The following is a 22001-nucleotide window of genomic DNA, read 5'->3' on the forward strand; positions in this document are numbered from 1 at the left end:
TTCATTTCAGGCTACAGCACGGGATGGGCAATAGTTCTATGCAGAACCCAAGCAGTACAATGAGTGGTATGACATCAGGGATGGCAGGATACAACCAGATGGCTTCGTCTGGACCATCCCAACATCAGGTACGTAATCTGTTATCTGTTATCCTAGATTACCACAATCCTAACACTCTTGTCCAGTTGTCTTCAATTTATAAAAGTGTGACTTTCAGAATTATGTCCCCTTGTTGAATTACTTCTGAATTATGTCCCCTTGTTGAATTACTAATGGATCAGGAGATATAAAAGTAAGTATAGATGGAGCTTTGTTGTAGTAATGTTGCTTCCTGTTGGGGCCCAACTGAGGAAATAGAGTAAATTCTTTAAAATCCTAATCCTCCTGTAGGAATGATTAGATTTTGCCCAAATTTGGTCTGGAGCATTGTTGGGGAAAGAGGAATCAATTTTGTATAAATGGTGGGTCTTGGCCCCCTGGTGCTGGAGGGTTGGTACCAATAAAGGAAATATAGCAAATTCTTTAAGATCCTACTCCTCCTGTAGAAACGATTGGATTATGTCCAAATTTGGTCCTTAGCAATCTTGGGTGAAGGGGAACCAATTTTGTATAAATGGTGGGTCTCAGCACTCTAGGACAGGACCCAATATTGGAAATATGGCAAATTCTTTTAAATACTACTTTTCCTGTAGGAATGTTTGGGTCTGAAGTATGAATGATTTGGCTGACCCCCTAAGGACAGAGGGTTGGGATCCAATGAGAAAATTGATATGTTTTGAAAAGTGTGCTTGGATATTTAGAAATCCTTTTCCTTTAGTTCTAATGAAGCAATTTCAGCAAAGCAAAGAGAGGTGAGCGATACAGGCCCTATTGGTATATTGTTGTACTAGCGTTCCTTAGCTAATCTTGCTAATATCAATATATTTAAATTTGAATCCTTGATGTTGTGTCCCTTTGTTTAGATGTACATCATGTAAGTGACCTTTGTAGATAGATGTAAGTCACCTTTGTGTAGAATCAAGTCATCTTTGTGTAAATGCACATAACCTTTGTGAAGATGAAAGTGACCTTTTTTTGGATGTTAGTGACCTTTTGTTTGGATGTTAATGACCTTTGTTTAGTTGTAAGTGACCTTTATTTGGACATAAATTCAACTTTGTGTAGATGTAAGTGACCATTTTTTACATGTGAGTGACATTTGTTTAGAAATAAATGACCATTGTTTAGAAGTACGTGACCTCTTTTTGGAAGTGACCTTTGTTAAGATATAAGTGACATCAGTGTAAATATACAATGTAAGTGACCTTTGGAGTTCTATCTCTGTGTATGAGGATGTTTATATGTAAAGCCAATAGGCTATGATATGGTTCTGTGTCCTCTCTGATAGCAAAAGACCGGAAATGACAAATTGAAATTCTTTCATCAACCTACTTCATCCTCTTCATCCTCATCTGAGGAACCGAAGGTAAGTGTCTGGTGTTTTGACAAGGGAACGCAAGGTAAGTATCTACTGTGTGTGTGTATAGGGAAAAAATAAAGTTAGTGTCTACCCTGTGTATAGGGGAACACAAGGTTTGTGTCTACTCTGTGTGTCTAATGTGTATAGTGTGAAACACAAGGTAAGTGTCTGCTGTGTGTAGAGATTCAAACTTGGAATCTCTGGTTTACTAGAGTGACACTCAACTGTTCAAGCAGAAGAAAATTTTTTTCTGTCTTCATTTCTGTATATTGCAGCTACTATTTTACCAGGTTTACATATGAGAACACCAGGTTTACATATGAGAACACCTTGGGAACACAAGGTATCAGCTGTGTGTATATGGGATCACAATATAGTGTCTACTGCCTGTAAGGGGGAATGCAATGCTAGTGTCTCATGTGTCTACAGAGGAACACACAGTAGGTGTCTATTGGGTGTATAGGGGAACACAAGGTTTGTGTCTTCTGTGTGTAGGTAGGAACATAAGGTTAGTGTTTACTCTAGGTGTAGGTGAACTCAAGAAAAGTGTCTGTAGTGTGCATATGGGAATACTTTGGGAATACAAGGCTAGTGTCTTATGTGTCATTAAGGGAACACAAGGTGTCTTCTGTGTGTAGAAGGGAACACAAGGTTAGTGTGTACTGTACAAGTGTACGCTAACTGCCACCTTGCCAAAGGAACCCTACGTAAGTATTTATTTGTGTCTGCTGTGTGGATGCAGACTTAATTACCTCCACCTCATCAGAGAAACTCTAAATAGTGTCTACTGTGTGGTTGACCTATATCATTCTCAGATTCAGGATGTTGTACTTCTACCAAATTAGGTTTGAAAATGTTTAATATATTATTTTAAACAACGAAGTTTTATTATCATTTAAACATAATCTCTACACTAAAAACTTCTTGAAAGTTTCTTATTTTTAGTTTTGTCCCTATAAGGAAACCTGTTTTCAGGGCCAAGATCAGTAATTACGACTAAAGTTTGAACCCTACCCTTGAATTCTGTGGTATAATTGTATTATTTCAGCTCTTTCTATTGGTTGTTTTAGCCCGCCAGCACCAGATAGTGAGCTTAATTTTTGGACTGATCAGAAAAACATATATGATTATTTATTTGCCATCTTGGATTTTTACTAGAAAGTTTGTTTTTGCTATTTATTGAGAAGGACTGAATGGATCTTTTTGAAATTTCATATATAGGTGACCATTACTCCCTAGTTGTGTCCATTTGATTTTGTGACTTATCAGAAAGACAAAATGGCCCACAGGTAACCATCTTGATCACAAAGACAAAATGGCCCACAGGTAACCATCTTGATCAAAAATGGCACATGGGTAACCATCTTAATGAGAAAGACAACACATTTGAAAATTTAGCTTATTGATGTATTTTAAATTTCATTTCTTAGAGGGAATTTTCAATTATTAAAAATTAAAACAGATATAGAGAAAATAGAGATTACACAATAGTTGGTGCCAAGATTCCTCTTTGATATCTTGTTTTTCACATGATACAGATTTAACAGGTTGTGTGTTTTTCTTTCATGGTTGTATGTCTTGATTTGATTCGTTGTATTTTGAATGGATTGGCTGTGTGTTGTTATGCTCCCCACAAATTTTCGATGTCTGTCTGTTTTTCCGTCTGTCCTTCCATGTCTGGAGCATAGTCTTGCCCTTAGCCAAGCAAGGATCATGAAACTTGGTATATATATTGGTAGAACAATGTACCAAAATTACAAAACAATATAACCCCTCTATTATAGAGATATTGCCTTTGTTAAAAATTTCTTGTCCAGAGCATAACTTTGAATACACTTAAGCAAAGAAGATGAAACATATTGCAAACATTGATCATAGAAAGCCATTGTTCAGTGTACAAATTTTCAGCCTGCATCCCCATAATTACAGAGTTATTGCCCTTTGTTAAAATTTTGTGCCAGGGTGTATTACTTTGACTGCATTTAATCCAGGATATTGAAATGTGATGTATACATCAGTCGTACAATTATAAGGTGCGGTGTAGCAAACTCTGGGCCCATGACCCCATTACAGAGTAATTGATAAAATTTCATGTCGTTAGCATTGGTCAAACTTAGAAAATGTGAAGTTTGCCAAATTCAGGGTCTGCAACCCCTTTATTACAGAATTATTGCCCTTTTTAAGATTTTGTGTCCAGTGAAGTTGTTTTCAGGAAACATTCATCAGTTTCACTAACACTCCTGTGATTGTATGGGTTGTGTGTTTAATTGGATGGTTGTGTGTTTTGATTGGATTGGTTGTTTGTTTTAATTGGATCAGTTGTTTGTTTTAATTGGATTGGTTGTGTGTTTTGATTGAGTTGGTTTGTGTTTTAATTGGATTGGTTTTTTTTTTAATTGAGTTGGTTTGTGTTTTAATTGGATTGGTTGTTTGTTTTAATTGGATTGGTTGTGTGTTTTAATTGAGTTGGTTTGTGTTTTAATTGGATTGGTTGTTTGTTTTAATTGGATTGGTTGTGTGTTTTAATTGAGTTGGTTTGTGTTTTAATTGGATTGGTTTTTTGTTTTAATTGGATTGGTTGTGTGTTTTAATTGAGTTGGGTTGTTTTTTTTAATTGAGTTGGTTTGTGTTTTAATTGGATCGGTTGTTTGTTTTAATTGGATTGGTTGTGTGTTTTAATTGAGTTGGTTTGTGTTTTAATTGGATTGGTTGTGTTTTTTAATTGAATTGGTTGTGTTTTAATTGGATTGGTTGTGTTTTTTAATTGAATTGGTTGTGTTTTAATTGGATTGGTTGTGTTTTTTTAATTGAATTGGTTGTGTTTTTTAATTGAATTGGTTGTGTGTTTTAATTGAGTTGGTTTGTGTTTTAATTGGATTGGTTGTGTTTTTTAATTGGATTTGTTGTGTTTTTTATATTGAATTGGTTGTGTGTTTTAATTGAATTGGTTTGTGTTTTAATTGGATTGGTTTTGTGTTTTAATTGAGTTGGTTTGTGTTTTAATTGGATTTGTTGTGTTTTTTAATTGGATTGGTTGTGTTTTTTAATTGAATTGGTTGTGTGTTTTAATTGAGTTGGTTTGTGTTTTAATTGGATTGGTTGTGTTTTTTAATTGGATTGGTTGTGTTTTTTAATTGAATTGGTTGTTTTTTTTAATTGAATTGGTTGTGTGTTTTAATTGAATTGGTTTGTGTTTTAATTGGATTGGTTGTTTTTTTTAATTGAATTGGTTGTGTGTTTTAATTGAATTGGTTGTGTTTGAATGAATTTTACTGGTTTTATGATTTTATATTGCTGTGTGGAGACCGATTGTCAAGGTGAAATAAAAAATATTTATATGTAAACATAAATCTAGCTAGATTTCTGAAATAAAATCTTTTAATTTCTCAAAGTTTGTTTGAAGGTTCCCCTTAGTCTCTAGTTGTGCATGTTCAACTTCAAAACTGCTTAGAAAAACAAAATGGCTAACCAATGGATTTGCTTGGATTTCCTATTCTATATGTATCTTTATCCCTAGTTCTACCTGTTAAATTATAATACTGATTTGAGAAAAAAAAATGGCTGAAAGGTAGCAATCTTGAATTTTGACAGCTGAAGTACAAATTTGACTTCTTACGTAGTTTGACTGTGAAAGATGTTACAGGGATGTTAACATTTATTCACCAGGCAGTATTTTTATGAATATTGAGTGATCAGACTTCAACAGGAAAGCGAAGGGAGAAACATACACGGACAGGTGCCCAGGTCCCCCTAGGATTGTTTTTGGTAGAGAAATCCTGTCCTGTGAATTGGCATATGATGGTGCATGAATTTTGTTAATCACAGCATAAATATTCGGGTATTGTTTACTGGCCTGCATCAAGCTGAGGGCGAGACAGCAGTTTGACAAATTCCATCTGTCATCAACTTTTATTTAAAGTGACTTATTAGGTTACCTGAGACAAAGTCTCATGGTGACCTATTCTAATACCCTTCATCCGCATCCTGTGTCCGTAAACGATGTAGCACTTTCGACTTCTTCTCAAAAACCTGTGATCCAAATTCACTGAAATTTTGCAGAAACCTTCCCTGGCCAAAGATGAAACAAAATTGTGAATTATACAGTACCCACCACTGAGGGGCAGGGCCAAAAGGGGTCAAATTGACTCAGATTTCAAAATATTCTTCTCAAAACCCAGATATGGTAGAATCAAATACTCTTCATGAATGGAAGCATCTTAAGGTGCTTTACAAAAATTGTGAATTTCATGACCCTAGGGTCTCGCATATACCCATAGGATGGGGTAAAGTTTACTGTAGTTTATATAGGAAAACTAGATTTTTGAGCATAATTTGTTTAATTTCCATTGGAAATATTTCAAACTTGATTAGAATTATGAGTGAATGATGATGGCTTGATGGTATGCCCATTTTTATCCTGACTGAACCCCTGGTGCAGATGGGCAGAGCCAAAAGAGATCAAATTGACTTAAATTTCAAAAATCTTCTTCTCAAGACCCAGTTGTGGTAGAATGAAATACTCTTCATGAATTGAAGCAACTTAAGGTTCTTTAATTACCAAAATGAGTCTCACATTTTTTCCTGGGGAGGAATTTTTTTTTAATATTTTCAGTATGGGATGACAGTTTTGATGGAATGCATGTATAAACACTGTCTATATTCATTTTTACAATTTCTGTTTCATGACACTTAATAACTATGCTTTAACGCTTATTCTCAATATTGCTTATCTCAGGTGACTGTCAATGCCTCTAGGCCTCTTGTTTTCAATATTCTAGGGGCTCAGGGTTATGGTACTTGACCAGCAGCATACTGTTAAGAAGAGCTGCCAAGTTTGTTAAATTACTTTGACCCACTTTGATGGACAAAAGAATGAAATGTGTTGAAAAACACTGTAAATGACCTCTCCCAAATGAAGATGCCTAAGGTCATGATATTGTGCCAGTAGCTTGCAGAGATGAACGACCTTGAACCAGGGCGTCAAATATGTTAAAATCTTTAAGAAAAATTCTCAGTGACTTAAAAGGCCCAAAGTCATAATATTTTACCTGTAACATACTGAGATTATGAGCTTATAAGAGTGTTCAAACGAATGACCTTGACATACTTTCAAAGTCACAAGGGTCAAGTGTTATAAAGATTTCATTGACTTCTTCTCAATAACTAGAAACACAATGGTAATGATAGCGGGTAAGTTCCATGCTGGGTTGAAGGGTTACCAATTAAAGTACAGAGGTCAAATGTGGGTTGAACTCAAACGGCCTCTTTTCAATTAGCAGTAGACCCTGGATTTCGTTATTTCACCAACATATGCTTTAAAATGTTGTGTGATGTTTGGGGTGGACATGGAAGTTGACATAATCAACTAAAATAATGTAAGGTTAGCAATACAGGTCCTTTGGGCCACATACTAGTTTGAAAATTAATGTAATGAGCTCCTAAGGTTATTTTGCTGTGTTTCAGGCAAGCTCATACATGCAGAGGATGGGACCACATCAGCAACAGCAGCAACAACAGCAACTACAAATGCAGCAACGCAGAATGATGCCCATGCCTAACCAGCAACAAATGCAGCCAAATCAAGCAGCCCTCATATCTCAGCTTCAGCGACAGATTTCTGTGGGGCCAGGTCAGGCACCAGGGCCGCAGTACAACAATTACCCACAACCTCCACAGTACCAGTAGATCGATGTCTGAAGGAGCAGACCAAGTAGACCGATGTCTGAAGGGCAGACCATAATATGATAGTACATCAATTACCCTCAACCTCCACAGCACAAATAGACCGATGTCTGAAGGGAGACCCTAATAACACAGTACACCAATTACCAACAACCTCCACAGCACCAATAGACAGATGTCTGAAGGGGCAGACCAAGTAGACTGATGTCTGAAGGGCAGATCCTAATAACACAGTACAACAATTACCAACAAACTCCACAGCACCAGTAGACCGATGTCTGAAGGGCAGACCCTAATATGACAATACAACAATTACACACAACCTCCACAGCACCAGTAGACTGATGTCTGAAGGCAGACCCTTATAACACAGTACATTAATTACCCTCAACCTCCACAGCACCAGTAGACCAATGTCTGAAGGGCAGACCCTTATAACACAGTACATTAATTACCCTCAACCTCCACAGCACCAGTAGACCGATGTCTGAAGGGCAGACCCTTATAACACAGTACATTAATTACCCTCAACCTCCACAGCACCAGTAGACCGATGTCTGAAGGGAGACCCTAATAACACAGTGCAACAATTACCCTCAACCTCCACAGCACCAGTAGACCGATGTCTGAAGGGCAGACCCTAATAACACAGCACAGTGCAACAATTACCCTCAACCTCCACAGCACCAATTTTTATAAAAATGATTGTTTCTTTTCAGTACATGCTGGCTTCTTTCTGTTTGGTCATTGCCTTTTCACTGTGAAGATGGAGGAAGTGTATGTAGATAGAATCAATAGATTTACATGCCTGTTTTTATCTGTAAAGACTTTTTGTTGCGCATTCATATCTGCAATGTTTTATGAAAAAGACATTTTTAGGTTATGAGATATTTGTTCAGTTTTGCTTTGAATGAAATTATATCTTATGATATTGAGTTAAAAACTTATTAATTACTGGCAGTTTTCTTACATTGATGAAAAATTCACTTGCTAAATAAGAAACTCACTTTTTAAATATGTTGTTCATTTCCATCACATATAAAACATTTATGTACATATGAAACAGAAAACTGATGGTAGGACTGCAGGGATATCTTATAGACAACACCTTTGTGAATATTAAACATGTGTTTCCTCAGAGATGAACAATTCCTCGCAGAATTGCATTAATTTAGAGTGAACAGATGTTAAGTACTAAGTAAGTTTTAAAATGTAATGATCATGTATTGATCCTGTGAAGTGATGTTGACAGGAGCATACACTTTTGTGAGAGATGTCATCTGTGTTGGACTACAGCTGACTCCGGATACTAATATTTAATTAGAAGAATACTACAGTCAGCTGGATGTATCAGATACTATACAAATAAAGCTTAAATAGGTCAAGGGTGTGGAAAGGTCACTTCTGTGACCTACATTATGTTGTCACTGAATACATTGTGATTGGTGAAGTGGAGGAAGTGTTTGTTTTAATTCATTAATTGTTATGGAATCAATGAAATGTGTTTCAGTATATGATGTTATTAACATATACATACTTCACAATGTACAAATCATTTGTCACCATAGAAATCATGTAACTTTATTCATCATCATCATCATCATCATCATCATCATCGATGTACAGTGTTGTACAGATGTTATATGTAAAGAAAGGTTGTAACTTGATCTGATTAAGTTACCTGTAATACATGCATGATCAAGAAAGCATGAAAATAAACAATAAACAAATGAAACGTGCATATTTTTGTTATTTATTATCAGGCTCAGCCACATGAGCTGTCTTTCCTTTGAAGGAGTGAAAGTTATCATTCCTGTGAGAGAGAAGAGTATTGTGAGAGTTATCGTTTTACTGAGAAAGAAGAGTGTTGTGAGAGTTATCGTTTCACTGAGAAAGAAGAGTATTGTGAGAGTTATCGTTTCACTGAGAAAGAAGAGTATTGTGAGAGTTATCGTTTCACTGAGAAGGAAGAGTATTGTGAGAGTTATCGTTTTACTGAGAAAGAAGAGTGTTGTGAGAGTTATCGTTTCACTGAGAAAGAAGAGTATTGTGAGAGTTATCGTTTCACTGAGAAAGAAGAGTATTGTGAGAGCTACCATTCCTGTGAGAGTTTCTACTATTGTTCTTGTCAGATAGAAGTATACATAGAGAGTCGTTGCTTTTGTGACAGAAAATTGTTTTGTGCCGTGAGAGAGAATTGGATATTTCCTATACACTGGATATCGCTGATAAGCTTGGGAACTTTCAGGGGAGGCGAACATCCAACCCCTGGGGAATGATGGGTAGGGTTAAAAACATTTCTTGGTTGTATAAATGTAAGTGACTTCTTTGCATGTTTGACTGATAGTATCCCTAGGTGATGGGGATTCAAATTTGTAGAAATGTTGGGATGACCCTCCTCCTCACCTCACGGGACCAGAGAGGAAAGACACCGTAAGCGAAATGTAGTAAAATCTTCAAAATCCTTCTTTACTCTGAATGAATGACTGGATATTGCCTAAATTTGGTCTGAAGCAATCTTAGGTCATAGGAAATCAACTTTGTAAAAATGGTCGGTCTTTGCAGCCAGATGTTTGAAGGATGGGGACAAAAAGAGTTATTGGTTATATTGGTTTTAAGTAATATCTCCTCTGGAACTCAGGATGGTATCATCCCTAGATGGTAGGGATTAAATATTGTACAAATGGGTTTGATTTCAGTCATCACCCACATGGTGCCAAGAGGCAGGACCCCATTGGGAAGAATTTGTAAATTCTTTTAAAAAATCCTTATTCTTTTTCTGAAGAAATGACAGGATTTGTGTCCAATTATTGGATGTGCCCACTTTGAATGCCAATGGAGTACATATCAATATAATTGTGAAATTAACACTGATTGTGTATTTGATGTACATTGAATACCGGGTAAGCGATGCAGGCCAATTGGACTTCTTGCTTTTTGATGTAATAGAACATATATCCTCTATCACTGGTATAAGAAACGCGGAAAACAGTCTGTTGCTCAGGGAGCAGGAAAGAACATAGTTTCATTATATGTTAATTTCCATCATGATCTCCCTTACATACTGATTTTCTTTCATGCCTACCCCAACAAACACTTCCATACAATAACATGACATCATAACGTCACTTGATATTTTCGAAGTTAAAAGACAAAACGTTTACAGATTATTCCAAATTAACCAACTAGAGTAAACCTGTGGCGTTATCTGAAAAATAGAAAATAACAAGAACGAATGGAGACAAACAGACTATTCAAGTGGTGATGCTGAAATATGTGTCACTTTTAAGTAGTGTGTTTCCCATAAAGTACCATCCTTTCTGTTGTATCAATTATCAAAGTCAAATGTTTAAATGTGATTTTTCGTGTCCTTTACATTCTTATGGTCAACGAAAGTGTGCGATGACAATGGCGTGGTTCTGGGAATATGGTGTCTAATCTGATTTTGCTAAATTCCTTAATTCGTTTGATCTAACGTGACAGTAAACGAGCAGAAAGAACATCTTACAATAACATATTTTTCGTCTGAAATCTCGAGATGTTTGACGAAACTCCATCAGATTAGGCGTATAGTTACTTAATCATCTGGAATCATTTACGTACCAATAAAATCAGCGTTTTCTATAATTATATTCTTTGTTGATACGACCCCGAGTCGGACCGTAGACCAATGGTTTCTGCAATGATATTCTTTGTCGAGATGACCCCGAGTCGGACCGTAGACCAATAGTTTCTGTCATGATATTCTTTGTCGAGACGACCCCGAGTCGGACCGTAGACCAATAGTTTCTGTCATGATATTCTTTGTCGAGACGACCCCGAGTCAGACCGTAGACCAATGATTTCTGTCATGATATTCTTTGTCGAGACGACCCCGAGTCGGACCGTAGACCAATGGTTTCTGCAATGATATTCTTTGTTGATACAACCCCGAGTCGGACCGTAGACCAATGGTTTCTGCAATGATATTCTTTGTTGATACGACCCCGAGTCGGACCGTAGACCAATAGTTTCTGTCATGATATTCTTTGTCGAGATGACCCCGAGTCAGACCGTAGACCAATGATTTCTGTCATGATATTCTTTGTCGAGACGACCCCGAGTCGGACCGTAGACCAATAGTTTCTGTCATGATATTCTTTGTCGAGACGACCCCGAGTCGGACCGTAGACCAATGTTTTCTGCAATGATATTCTTTGTCGAGACGACCCCGAGTCGGACCGTAGACCAATGGTTTCTGCAATGATATTCTTTGTCGAGACGACCCCGAGTCGGACCGTAGACCAATGGTTTCTGCAATGATATTCTTTGTTGATACGACCCCGAGTCGGACCGTAGACCAATAGTTTCTGTCATGATATTCTTTGTCGAGATGACCCCGAGTCAGACCGTAGACCAATGATTTCTGTCATGATATTCTTTGTCGAGACGACCCCGAGTCGGACCGTAGACCAATGTTTTCTGCGATGATATTCTTTGTCGAGACGACCCCGAGTCGGACCGTAGACCAATGGTTTCTGCAATGATATTCTTTGTCGAGACGACCCCGAGTCGGACCGTAGACCAATGGTTTCTGCAATGATATTCTTTGTCGAGACGACCCCGAATCGGACCATATGGCCTGCTTTGTAGGGACATTCTTTGTCGAGACGACCCAAAGTCGAGTATAAACACCTAATTTGCCTCTGCAAATGTTACAGTATGTATCGTTTTTAAGGGATTTTCAGTAATGCAACATACCAGACCTCAAAAATCGATAGGCTTAATAAACTCGCCGGCGCACGTTCTACTGACGTATGACATGACAGGAGTATTCTGGAGTATACATCTAAACGCTACAGTTACTGTTTTGTTGTATACACCACACATGTTAGATACCATCAGTCAGTGTGATAATGACTTTTTTTCTGGTACACGAGACAAGGGAAATCTGTTCTGCTACCCAGTGATACATTTGTCTGTTAGTGCGAGTATACCTGTGATTAGATACGAAAATATTTACCATTATATGGTAATCCTACCGCGTAACCTTATCAAAATGAGTTTTGTATTACCAGCATACAAACTGTCAGCTCCTAAGTTGATGGTTTACTTCCTTATAACACGATGCAGGTTGACAACGATAACTATATAGTTGAACTGCTTTTCCTTGGCATTCCTGGGAATCATAGATGTCATGTTGATTAAGGCAAATTCAGCATGAAGTGCTTTAAGATTTGTCTTGATCCTCTTGGCATTCATATGCTCATGAATGTCAATTGAAAGCAGTTCAATACTTGAGTGAACGTGCCTGTGGTATATGAGCTGTATGGATAAGATCCGCTCAGTTATGATCTGTGTGTCCAATGTCTCGCTATCTTTTTCAATTCTACCAACCAAGTCCTTTATACGCCCACTGTGGCCGAGAGGCTGAACGAACAACAAAGGTAAACAGTGAAGGACACACGCACATTCTGCTGTCTGCAATATTATTACAACCTTCCTGACATGTCTGATCATTTGAAATCTTATTAAAACACAACGTATCGTTGCCACAAAGAATAATTAGCTTTGTTTTTAATCCGATTGTTTTGTGATAGACTGTAAAAATTTAAGTAACAACCAGTCAGTCGTGTTTGACTCTGTACCATTACAGATGGTAACAGACACAGAATACTGATAATGATTTCGAAGTACACTAATGGCTAAGTAGGTCTCGCTGGATTAGGTCATGTAGCAAACGAATTAATCATATATCTTTGGAAATATTGTTTACTGAACTAAGAAAACAAAGCAAAGTTCGAATGAAGTTTGTTCGGCTGTTTCATATACAGGTAGGCGTCTTCGAAATCTTTCTACAATTGAAAGAAACAATTCCAGGTTTAAAATTTCAAACCATTTTGAAATAAACAGATATTATATTATCAAATGCACCGGCTAGGTAATTAGTAGGCCATCCTTGCGAGAGTTTTAGTTATTGCTATTTCTGAAAAGGATTCATGTTCAAAATTCTTATCATTCAGAACAAATACTGAGAAAATAAGAGAAAAAGATCCAACGTTCAACGAACAGATAAAGAGCAAACAATGGTTGGCACCTTTATCTTTATTTTTCATTTATTTTTTTTTTTTTGGGGGGGGGGGGAGGTGTGTGTGTTTGTTGTGTGTGTTTGTTTTGGAGGGGTGAGGTGCGTATGGTTGTCACTTTGTCCGTCCGTCCCTGTCTCTCCATCCCTTTTGTGTACAGAGCACGACTTTGTCCAAAGTTGAGCAAGGAGCATGTAACTTGGTGTTTGCATCAGTTTCACGACAACTGTACGCAGAGTACTAAAATCATGACTCACAACCTCTTAATTACAGAGTTATTGCCCCTTCGTGTCCGGAGCATAACTGTTTTTAATTAATGCCGATGAAACCCATGACTGTGATAGTAAGTACATTTTTTAAAATCACGTTCAAAATCTATAATATTTGAGTTCTTGATTATCTCCTACACAATTTACAATACCATAACAGTCATACTTAAAGCTGACAGGTACGTTATGTATCACACAAAGTGAAATATGCCGTTACTTTCATAGATAAAGACAGTGTCAGACACAAATACATGCATGTAACAATTCCTTCCACCTCCAAACTCCCTTCCAGTGAAACATATTTTTACAAATATGTGTCATTAATATGACCAAATACAAAGTTTGCAGGCAGACAAGCCTCCGATAATGTTTTTTTCGGGAAGTATTCACCAGCTTCACATACACTCTTGTTCTGTAACAGGACTTTGTTCCAGTATGTTTTAAGCACTCTTATTGAAACTGATTGGTGCAAGTACTCATAGTTGTGATATAGGAACCAGGGTGTTAAAGCTGTGTTTTATGTCTAACTGGTACTGGACCAGAGGGAATGATGATGGCGGCAGATGATTTGAATCGTTATTCGTGTATATACGTCTGTTGGTCCGCTATCGATTGTAAAGTAGATGTTATGTAGCCTGGGGCGCCAGCCATTATTTGACTGACCTTATCAGGAATAATATAGGTTATTCAGTCTGCTATGTCTTTGAAAGAGGAGACAACGGCAAAAGGACGATACAATGTGACCATTTTGTTTCCTTACGTCGGTACTTTTCTTCGCCGTCCGCGTGTTTTTAATGTTCACGATGTCAGCATGTTTTCCTTTAGGACGGTTCCGCTTTCCGATTTTTCTTGTTTCTGATTTTTCATTTGCAGTTCATTTGCCTTCCTTTATAAGTAATGGACGCCCAAATAAAAGACCAAATGCCAAATAAGGTGTTTAAATTAAACAACTGGTAGTGTAGCCTACTTTAGATATATTTTCTTAAGATAAAAGCTAACCTCCGTTTCTACAAATCACGCTTGGGTGATTGTACCTTTTTGCATATTTTAGTATTGTGACTTAAAAATTGAGTTAAGATTTTTTATTTGTTGTTTTTCCCGCAAATAAGACGAAGTGCATATTTTTTCTTTATGAAAGGACATTTTCAAAGGGTAGATATTGAGACATACGACCTTCAAGGAGGCCAACAACAACTGAAACAATGTCAAATATGATACTATGGCCCTATATTTGGTTTTTTTCTTGAAAGCTATGACATTTTTTTGCAGCAGCATTACACTTACATCTTTCAAATATGAAGATGTGAAAGTAGATCCAGAGTTTGATCAGTTAGAAAGATTCGCTGAGACGTTTATCCAATTGACCTCTGATCGATTAAGTTCAGTAGATTACGTCAACCAGCTACTGGTGAAATAAGAATATTGTTAAGTAAAGCTACATGTCATTGTCGTACCAAAATGTATACGAACCTTTTTCCGTTACATCTGCTGTTCCACTCAAGTGTTTTAAAACACCTTTGAACTTTGTTCTTGAAAGCTTTCTTGTACGACTTTAGGTAATCTATTATGAAAATATGGAATCAAACCAGCCATTTTAAAATTGAAAAAAATTATCGTTAAAAATGGCAAGATAATTTGCATACTGTGTAGCCCTTCAGTTCTGCAGCCTGTTGGTTATACAGTATGTAGCAGAGCCTTTCTATATTCCACAAACAATACATAGTACCGACATGTCATTTGTGTACTTAGTTCGTATGACGGTACTCTCTCGTCTCTCTGTGAATCTGAGGGTACTACAATGTATGATTTTCAAAATAAAAACCCTGTTCCGTGTAGCTTCTGCTGTAGCGTCTTGTAACGATGACACATGCTCGCCTCCTCGAGCAATCTGTGGAATTCAGTTGCAGAAAAGTAACTATTTTTGTCGATATTGTGTCAGTGTTAGGTTATCATATTAATGACAAGCTGTTTCCTTGTCTTTGTTTACGGACAAATTCGTAAGTTTCAAGTTTCACCATTGTTACGCAACAGAGACAACATGTAATTAAGTCATGCTGGGCAAATCAATAAAGAAAAGTAGTAGATGATCAATAATACAGGGACCAACTCTATGGTGTGTATAGGCTGGTACTGGACCTGGTCAACCCAGATCTGTTGTCGGCAGGGTTCGTATGGTGTATCTACGGTTATATAGCATAAAACGGCGCTTTATTTCCAGATTTCACTTATTCAAAAAATCAACTAGATATTACAAAGCGGATTAAATACAATTATCAAAATTTGATTTATTGAACAAAACAGCGAATGACATCGATAACTTGGTAACCTTATACGTTATCAGTAATTCCTTCATCATTGAGCATTCTACTATTTTACAACCAAGAAGGTTTTGTTTGGGGAAAATTATTTGTGCTTGTTAAGAATTATTTGCGTTCGTGGACAGACAATGCATATTGATTTTACGGGTTTAAATGTTCACGAAGGCCCGAATGGCTAGATGTACATTGTTCTTAAAATCTGCCTTAAGGAATTTTAAAACAAAGATACGCACAAAGTGTTCATATTTCAGCTACCGTGACTTTTAAATCATACTACCAGGCGACGAAAAGCTTTCATAATCAAGTGATTTGTTTGATATAAATTATCAACTTTTATTTCGTCCGTTCGCTTGAGACCTAATCTATCAAGAAGTCACATCTCCGAAACAGTACTTTATGGAATAATACTAAAAGTCAAAAGGTGACGGAACCTTCACATATCGGCACTTCCGCCGGAAGTTAGAGTTGGCACGTCTTGGATCACAATAACTAAATGCCATCGGTCAGTGGGAACTGCTGGAAAGTGTCGAGTTATACCTATGAAATCGAGATGGTGCCCTTAGTGGCACTGAACCCGCCAAATGTTCTCATCCTAACGCATTGTACTTTAGGAGTGTATGACGCGTCGTAAAATGTATCAGCTGACCACATTTATCGATTGATAAAGACAGGTTGGTGTAAGTAAATATACAGAGGTCTGTAAGCAGCAGATGAATATCAGTTTTATTTCTTCAGATATAGAGTTATATATGACTTAAGTTGAACAGTTTATGCACCTTTGTTTAATGATACACAGATTTGAACATAAAACGTATGATGTGATTTGACAATGTATACAATGGTGACTCCATCTTGTTTTCATCCCGAGATTTATTAAGACCAACGAGAACCTGCTAGACTACTGTCATGAAAATGCTAACATTTGTGATACAAATCTGCATCCATTGTATAGCATAACACATTGCGTGGTTATAGTAATCATGTACTATTGATTGTTTTCAATACGACCCCTGGTTGATTCTTACTCTACGACGCTGTGTGTCTAGTGTGCACCACTGTAACTTTTGAGACGACCTATTCAACCTAAACAGGGACGCCATATTTAGTAACAAGTAGCGAGGACACGGATTAATCAAATGTGTAGCCTTACGCGGTCACATAATCCAGACTAGCTTCATTTAGCAGCGAGCTTTACCCAGCCTAGTGAGGGACACCAGCTGTATACACAGGAATGGTAAGTCATTGTAGTGGTCACACCCTAACGCTGACAGCTGTCGTCCGTCATATGTCTTATCACAGAATAGTTACAATATTTATATTTACTTATCTATTGAATGTTGTGGATTACTTCGTAAATAGCACAAGTATAATCATGTAATACAATTTAGATCGTATATCTAATCTTAATTCAGTCAATATCGTCGAGTATGATTATTCCGTAACACTTCATTTTTTTTTTTTTTTAAATTTTGCAGATTTTGTTTAACACTATGAGAATATATCATGAAAACAGTTGTGCAAAACAGCCCACATTGTGTTGTATAAAACTGATTTTTTTTTCTCAGCGTATATCTGATGTTTCTGGTGAATTTCTGCAGCAGCACATATCACCCATCACTATGATATCTTCAGTGCGGTCATAAATTTGTAACGTTACATTTCGAACACTATCATTGAAAGCCGCGTATTTTAGAATCAAAGCGACCGGATAACTTTGAGAGTTATTTGTTTTTAAAAGATCAATATTAATTCAGTTCAATGTTATATTGCTTTTTTATGGCTACAGAATAGTTTGAAGGCGAATTTATACAACAGATTCACACACGAAACATGAATATGCACGCATTATTATAGAGATATGCCTAATAGTCGTACATTCTGCACGATCACTCACTTTAATTATCTGACGATATGGATTCCCGTGGTGTTTGATATGAAATAACTCAATGCGATGGAGACAATGTCTGATTCTTAATCTCCACTAACAGTTTGAAAATAAGAGCGAGTCTAAAATTTAACAATATTTTATCGTACAATTTTGATCGAGTTGTATGTTTTCTCGCAGTTGACATCGATAAGCCATTCTGTGCTCATTTGGCCGAGGGTCGCTACCTCAATAAGATAAACATTCATCTTGGCAAGTGTTGGGAGATCTCTATAGAAATATATCTAGAATCAACTATCGATCTTTCCGATCAGTTACCTATTTATTTTTAGTCGGTGACCCAAAAACCGACGTGTGCCGTTTGTGATACTACATACGTTCATACTGACCAGTAAAATCTGCGCCTTGTATGTATATATGTTGGCCTGAGTTCAAAACTCCAATATCCGTGATATTTAAATGACAGCAGTATACTCAGAGGTACTAGCCACACGGATAAAACCCAGTTCTGCTTATTTAAAAAAAGCAGTATGTATAAAAAATAATAGTTTAATTGTTATATTCATCAAAAAGTAATCCAACCAATCGTTACTATAGTGCGTTCTGAAGTTGGGATGGTATACCGCTGTTGGAAATGACAATGCTAAAAGACATTGGCATTCGCTAAAGTATAACGTCTGCACAGAAGTCAACAATGGATTAATTTCATTACACACATTTGTTTTAACATGCCAAGAAGAACACGCTCCATAACATCAGTATATTATATATTATTGATCGTATTAAATTGTTGACTAACCAAAATACCTTTTATCCTTAATAACCACGCCCACTGAATCACCGTACGTAATACACAGCATTTTAACACTATAGTTGACTTCAGAACAACATGGAAACATACAAACAGTTTTCTAATGATGTTAGTAAAGATTACAGACATGAAGATAGCAGTGTGGTACAATCTGCAAATGGTTATTAACACTATCGAAACTATCTCCTTTGGAAAATGATCGGCATACTGCCATGTACAATAAATACTGAACAAGTCATCTTTATTACAAGGAAAAGCACACGCCGGTTACAAGTATTCGACAACGAGATCGATTGACGCACGTTAGAACTTTTTCATTGACGTCACCATCTGCATTTAGGAAGTTTAAATACTTTGCAGCAGTGTCATAATGAAGGAATTGTGAAATAAATGCGGTGAGGTCATATAAGTTTGACATTATGTCGAGAAGCAGAATATTAGAAAATGGTTCAGAATAGTAGGGTGAAAACAACAGGGGCTTGCGATACAATTCAAAAGCACGTTACAAATAAGAACCACAGGGGCTTGTGATACAATTCAAAAGCACATTACAAATAAGAACCACAGGGGTTTGCGATACAATTTAAAAGTACATTACAAATATGAACCACAGGGGCTTGTGATACAATTCAAAAGCACATTACAAATAAGAACCACAGGGGCTTGCGATACAATTCAAAAGCACATTACAAGTAAGAACCACAGGGGCTTGCGATACAATTCAAAAGTACATTACAAATAAGAATCACAGGGGCTTGTGATACAATTCAAAAGTACATTACAAATAAGAACCACAGGGGCTTGCGATACAATTCAAAAGTACATTACGAATAAGAACCACAGGGGCTTGTGATACAATTCAAAAGTACATTACAAATAAGAACCACAGGGGCTTGCGATACAATTTAAAAGTACATTACGAATAAGAACCACAGGGGCTTGCGATACAATTCAAAAATACATTACAAATAAGAACCACAGGGGCTTGTGATACAATTTAAAAGTACATTACAAATAAGAACCACAGGGGCTTGTGATACAATTTAAAAGTACATTACAAATAAGAACCACAGGGGCTTGTGATACAATTTAAAAGTACATTACAAATAAGAACCACAGGGGCTTGCGATACAATTTAAAGGTAGAGTAAAAATCATAAAAGTACTGTAACTGTGACATATTCATTGTTAATGTCTTGTGATTTATCTCATATTTGAATCATTAAGTTGCATATTTTTCATGGAAATCATGGCGCGGTCTACAACGTCGCCGTCATGTTTGTTTTCAATGCTTTTAAACAATTCTAATCCATCCCCATAAATAACACTGAGCAGAGATCTCTGAGGTTGACGATATAGGTGTACATCGAAAACATTGGTTTTGTAATACATGTGTATAGGGAAAGTAAAAGTAACTTCTTAAACCACTAGACAGAATATATTTCGAGTCTTTCAACTAGATATATTTTGGTACGAGAGTATCCTCTTCATACCTAAAGTTTATCATTTAGGAACTGTACGGTAGATATCCCGAAGGCGATAAGCAATGACCCCGGCAAAATGGAAGATTGCCATTCTTGGCTGTTGACGACTGTAAAAGCGATTACACCTCAGAATAAATTACGTTTATGAAGATAGAGGCCTACATATTGATTTAGATTGATAGAAATGTGGAACGCCAACGCGTCTGGAATTCAATGGCGAATATAAAGTGTACATAAGATCGGAGGTAGCTATATATACTCGCGGTGTAGCATACACACGACTGCTAAAACGTGCTTCGTGATCGTTACAGAACAAGAAATATGTGTAAACCTCATTTCTCTATCATTAATACACATTAAGTTAACAAAATAATTATTTTGATACAGGGTCTGTTCACCACTTTTTTTAAACATTGCTTCATTGCTGATCTTTTTGTTTTTTTTTAATCACACATAAAATTGTTTTAATTATTTACATAAAAGTCATAAAATACAAGTGGTCCCATGAGCCTGTGTCGTTCACCTGGTTTTCACTACTTCTCTCATCAATGGCTTTAAAAAGTAAATTTCATTATGCTTTCAATGTCAAATCTAAGATCTGTCTTCTTGAATATGGGTCAAGGTCATTTCTTTCACAAACTTTGCAGCACTTGATACCAGAACACAATGGTCAAACATCATAATTCTAAGACTTTTGGCTCATCGGAGTGTTTTTGGCAACAGTAACCTTCAGTATGAGTCAAGATCATTTGTCAGTTGTCCCTGTACTACCGTGTATACTATACAAACACCATGAACCTAGGCATTCTGTCATCAGAAGTCGTTTCTTGTTTTCAAATAAATTTTATCACTATGGCTTTGAGTATATGTCGAGGTAGTTTTTTTTTCTTTTGCGAAGCTGTCACTAAGGTCACTGTTTTAGAACTTAAGGTGACCTAAAATATTTTTACTTTTGCAATAATCTCAAGTGTTGGTCGATCATTTCTTTTTGCAAACATTGTTGGGCTTCATCCCAGGGACCCATACAGCCACGTAAAGATAATATCCCTGAGACGAATGGAGTGATTTCGGTTAGGCGTTTGGATCAAGTGACCCAAGGACTAAATATGTTGCTATAACGTAATGGTTAATTATGAAGTTAACTTGAAATTTAATTTTTGACTAAACACATAATTAATCTGTCGTTCACACGACTAAGTAACATTGTTATCGACAGATAAACCTTTGGCTGATAAGGTATGGTATGTTTAATTGATTTCTATTTTTTTGTTCCCTGAAATTCTCTTTGTGTTTAATGACACGGGTGGCAACATCTGCTGTTTAAAAGTAAAACAAACGACCGATCTGTGGTAGTTTAAGTGGAGACCATGATATATGTATTCAGTGAACTGTTGATTACAAGTTGAGACCGAAGTTAAGTGTGAATGTTGGTATTCATGCCACAAGAGAACCAAGGTTTCGAAAATTGAAACAGTGTTGGTATGTACACACTCTACACGTTGTCATCTTAATTGTACACGTTGCATTTACTCTTCCTATTGTCATATTTACTGTCCCTGTTGTCATATTTACTGTCCTTGTTGTCATATTTACTGTCCTTGTTGTCATATTTACTGTCCCTGTTGTCATATTTACTGACCCTGTTGTCATATTTACTGTCCTTGTTGTCATATTTACTGCGTGCGTTGTCATGCTTACTGTACATGTTGTCATATCAATTGAACACGTCACATTTACTGTACAAGTTACCATATTTACTGTACAAGTAACCATTTCTACGGTACAAGTTACCATATTTCCTGTACAAGTAACCATTTCTACGGTACAAGTTACCATATTTCCTGTACAAATTATCATATTTCCTGTACAAGTTACCATATTTCCTGTACAAGTTACCATATTTCCTGTACAAGTTACCATATTTCCTGTTCAAGTTACCATATTTCCTGTACAAGTTACCATATTTCCTGTACAAGTTACCATATCTACTGTACAAGTTACCATATTTCCTGTACAAGTAACCATTTCT

General features: G+C 36.6%; 1 protein-coding gene across 4 annotated transcripts in view; it reads left to right on the plus strand.

Annotated features, from left to right (window-relative positions):
* The window catches only part of LOC132544324 (mediator of RNA polymerase II transcription subunit 12-like protein), a 43554-nt gene extending 35142 nt beyond the window's left edge, over window positions 1–8412 (plus strand). For 3 of the 4 annotated variants that reach the window (XM_060207903.1, XM_060207900.1, XM_060207901.1), the window contains exons 40-42: window positions 11–128; window positions 1388–1465; window positions 6923–8412. In XM_060207903.1, the coding sequence (XP_060063886.1) occupies window positions 11–128; window positions 1388–1465; window positions 6923–7144 (418 nt within the window). In that variant the 3' untranslated portion in view covers window positions 7145–8412. The remainder of the gene's footprint in view (window positions 1–10; window positions 129–1387; window positions 1466–6922) is intronic. The other variant, XM_060207902.1, reaches the window with a different exon arrangement.
* Window positions 8413–22001: the final 13589 nt, after the last annotated feature.

This window comes from Ylistrum balloti, unplaced genomic scaffold (assembly GCF_031769215.1).
Source record: "Ylistrum balloti isolate Yb309-2 unplaced genomic scaffold, AGI_CSIRO_Ybal_v1 Utg369790, whole genome shotgun sequence".
Classification (NCBI taxonomy): domain Eukaryota; kingdom Metazoa; phylum Mollusca; class Bivalvia; order Pectinida; family Pectinidae; genus Ylistrum; species Ylistrum balloti.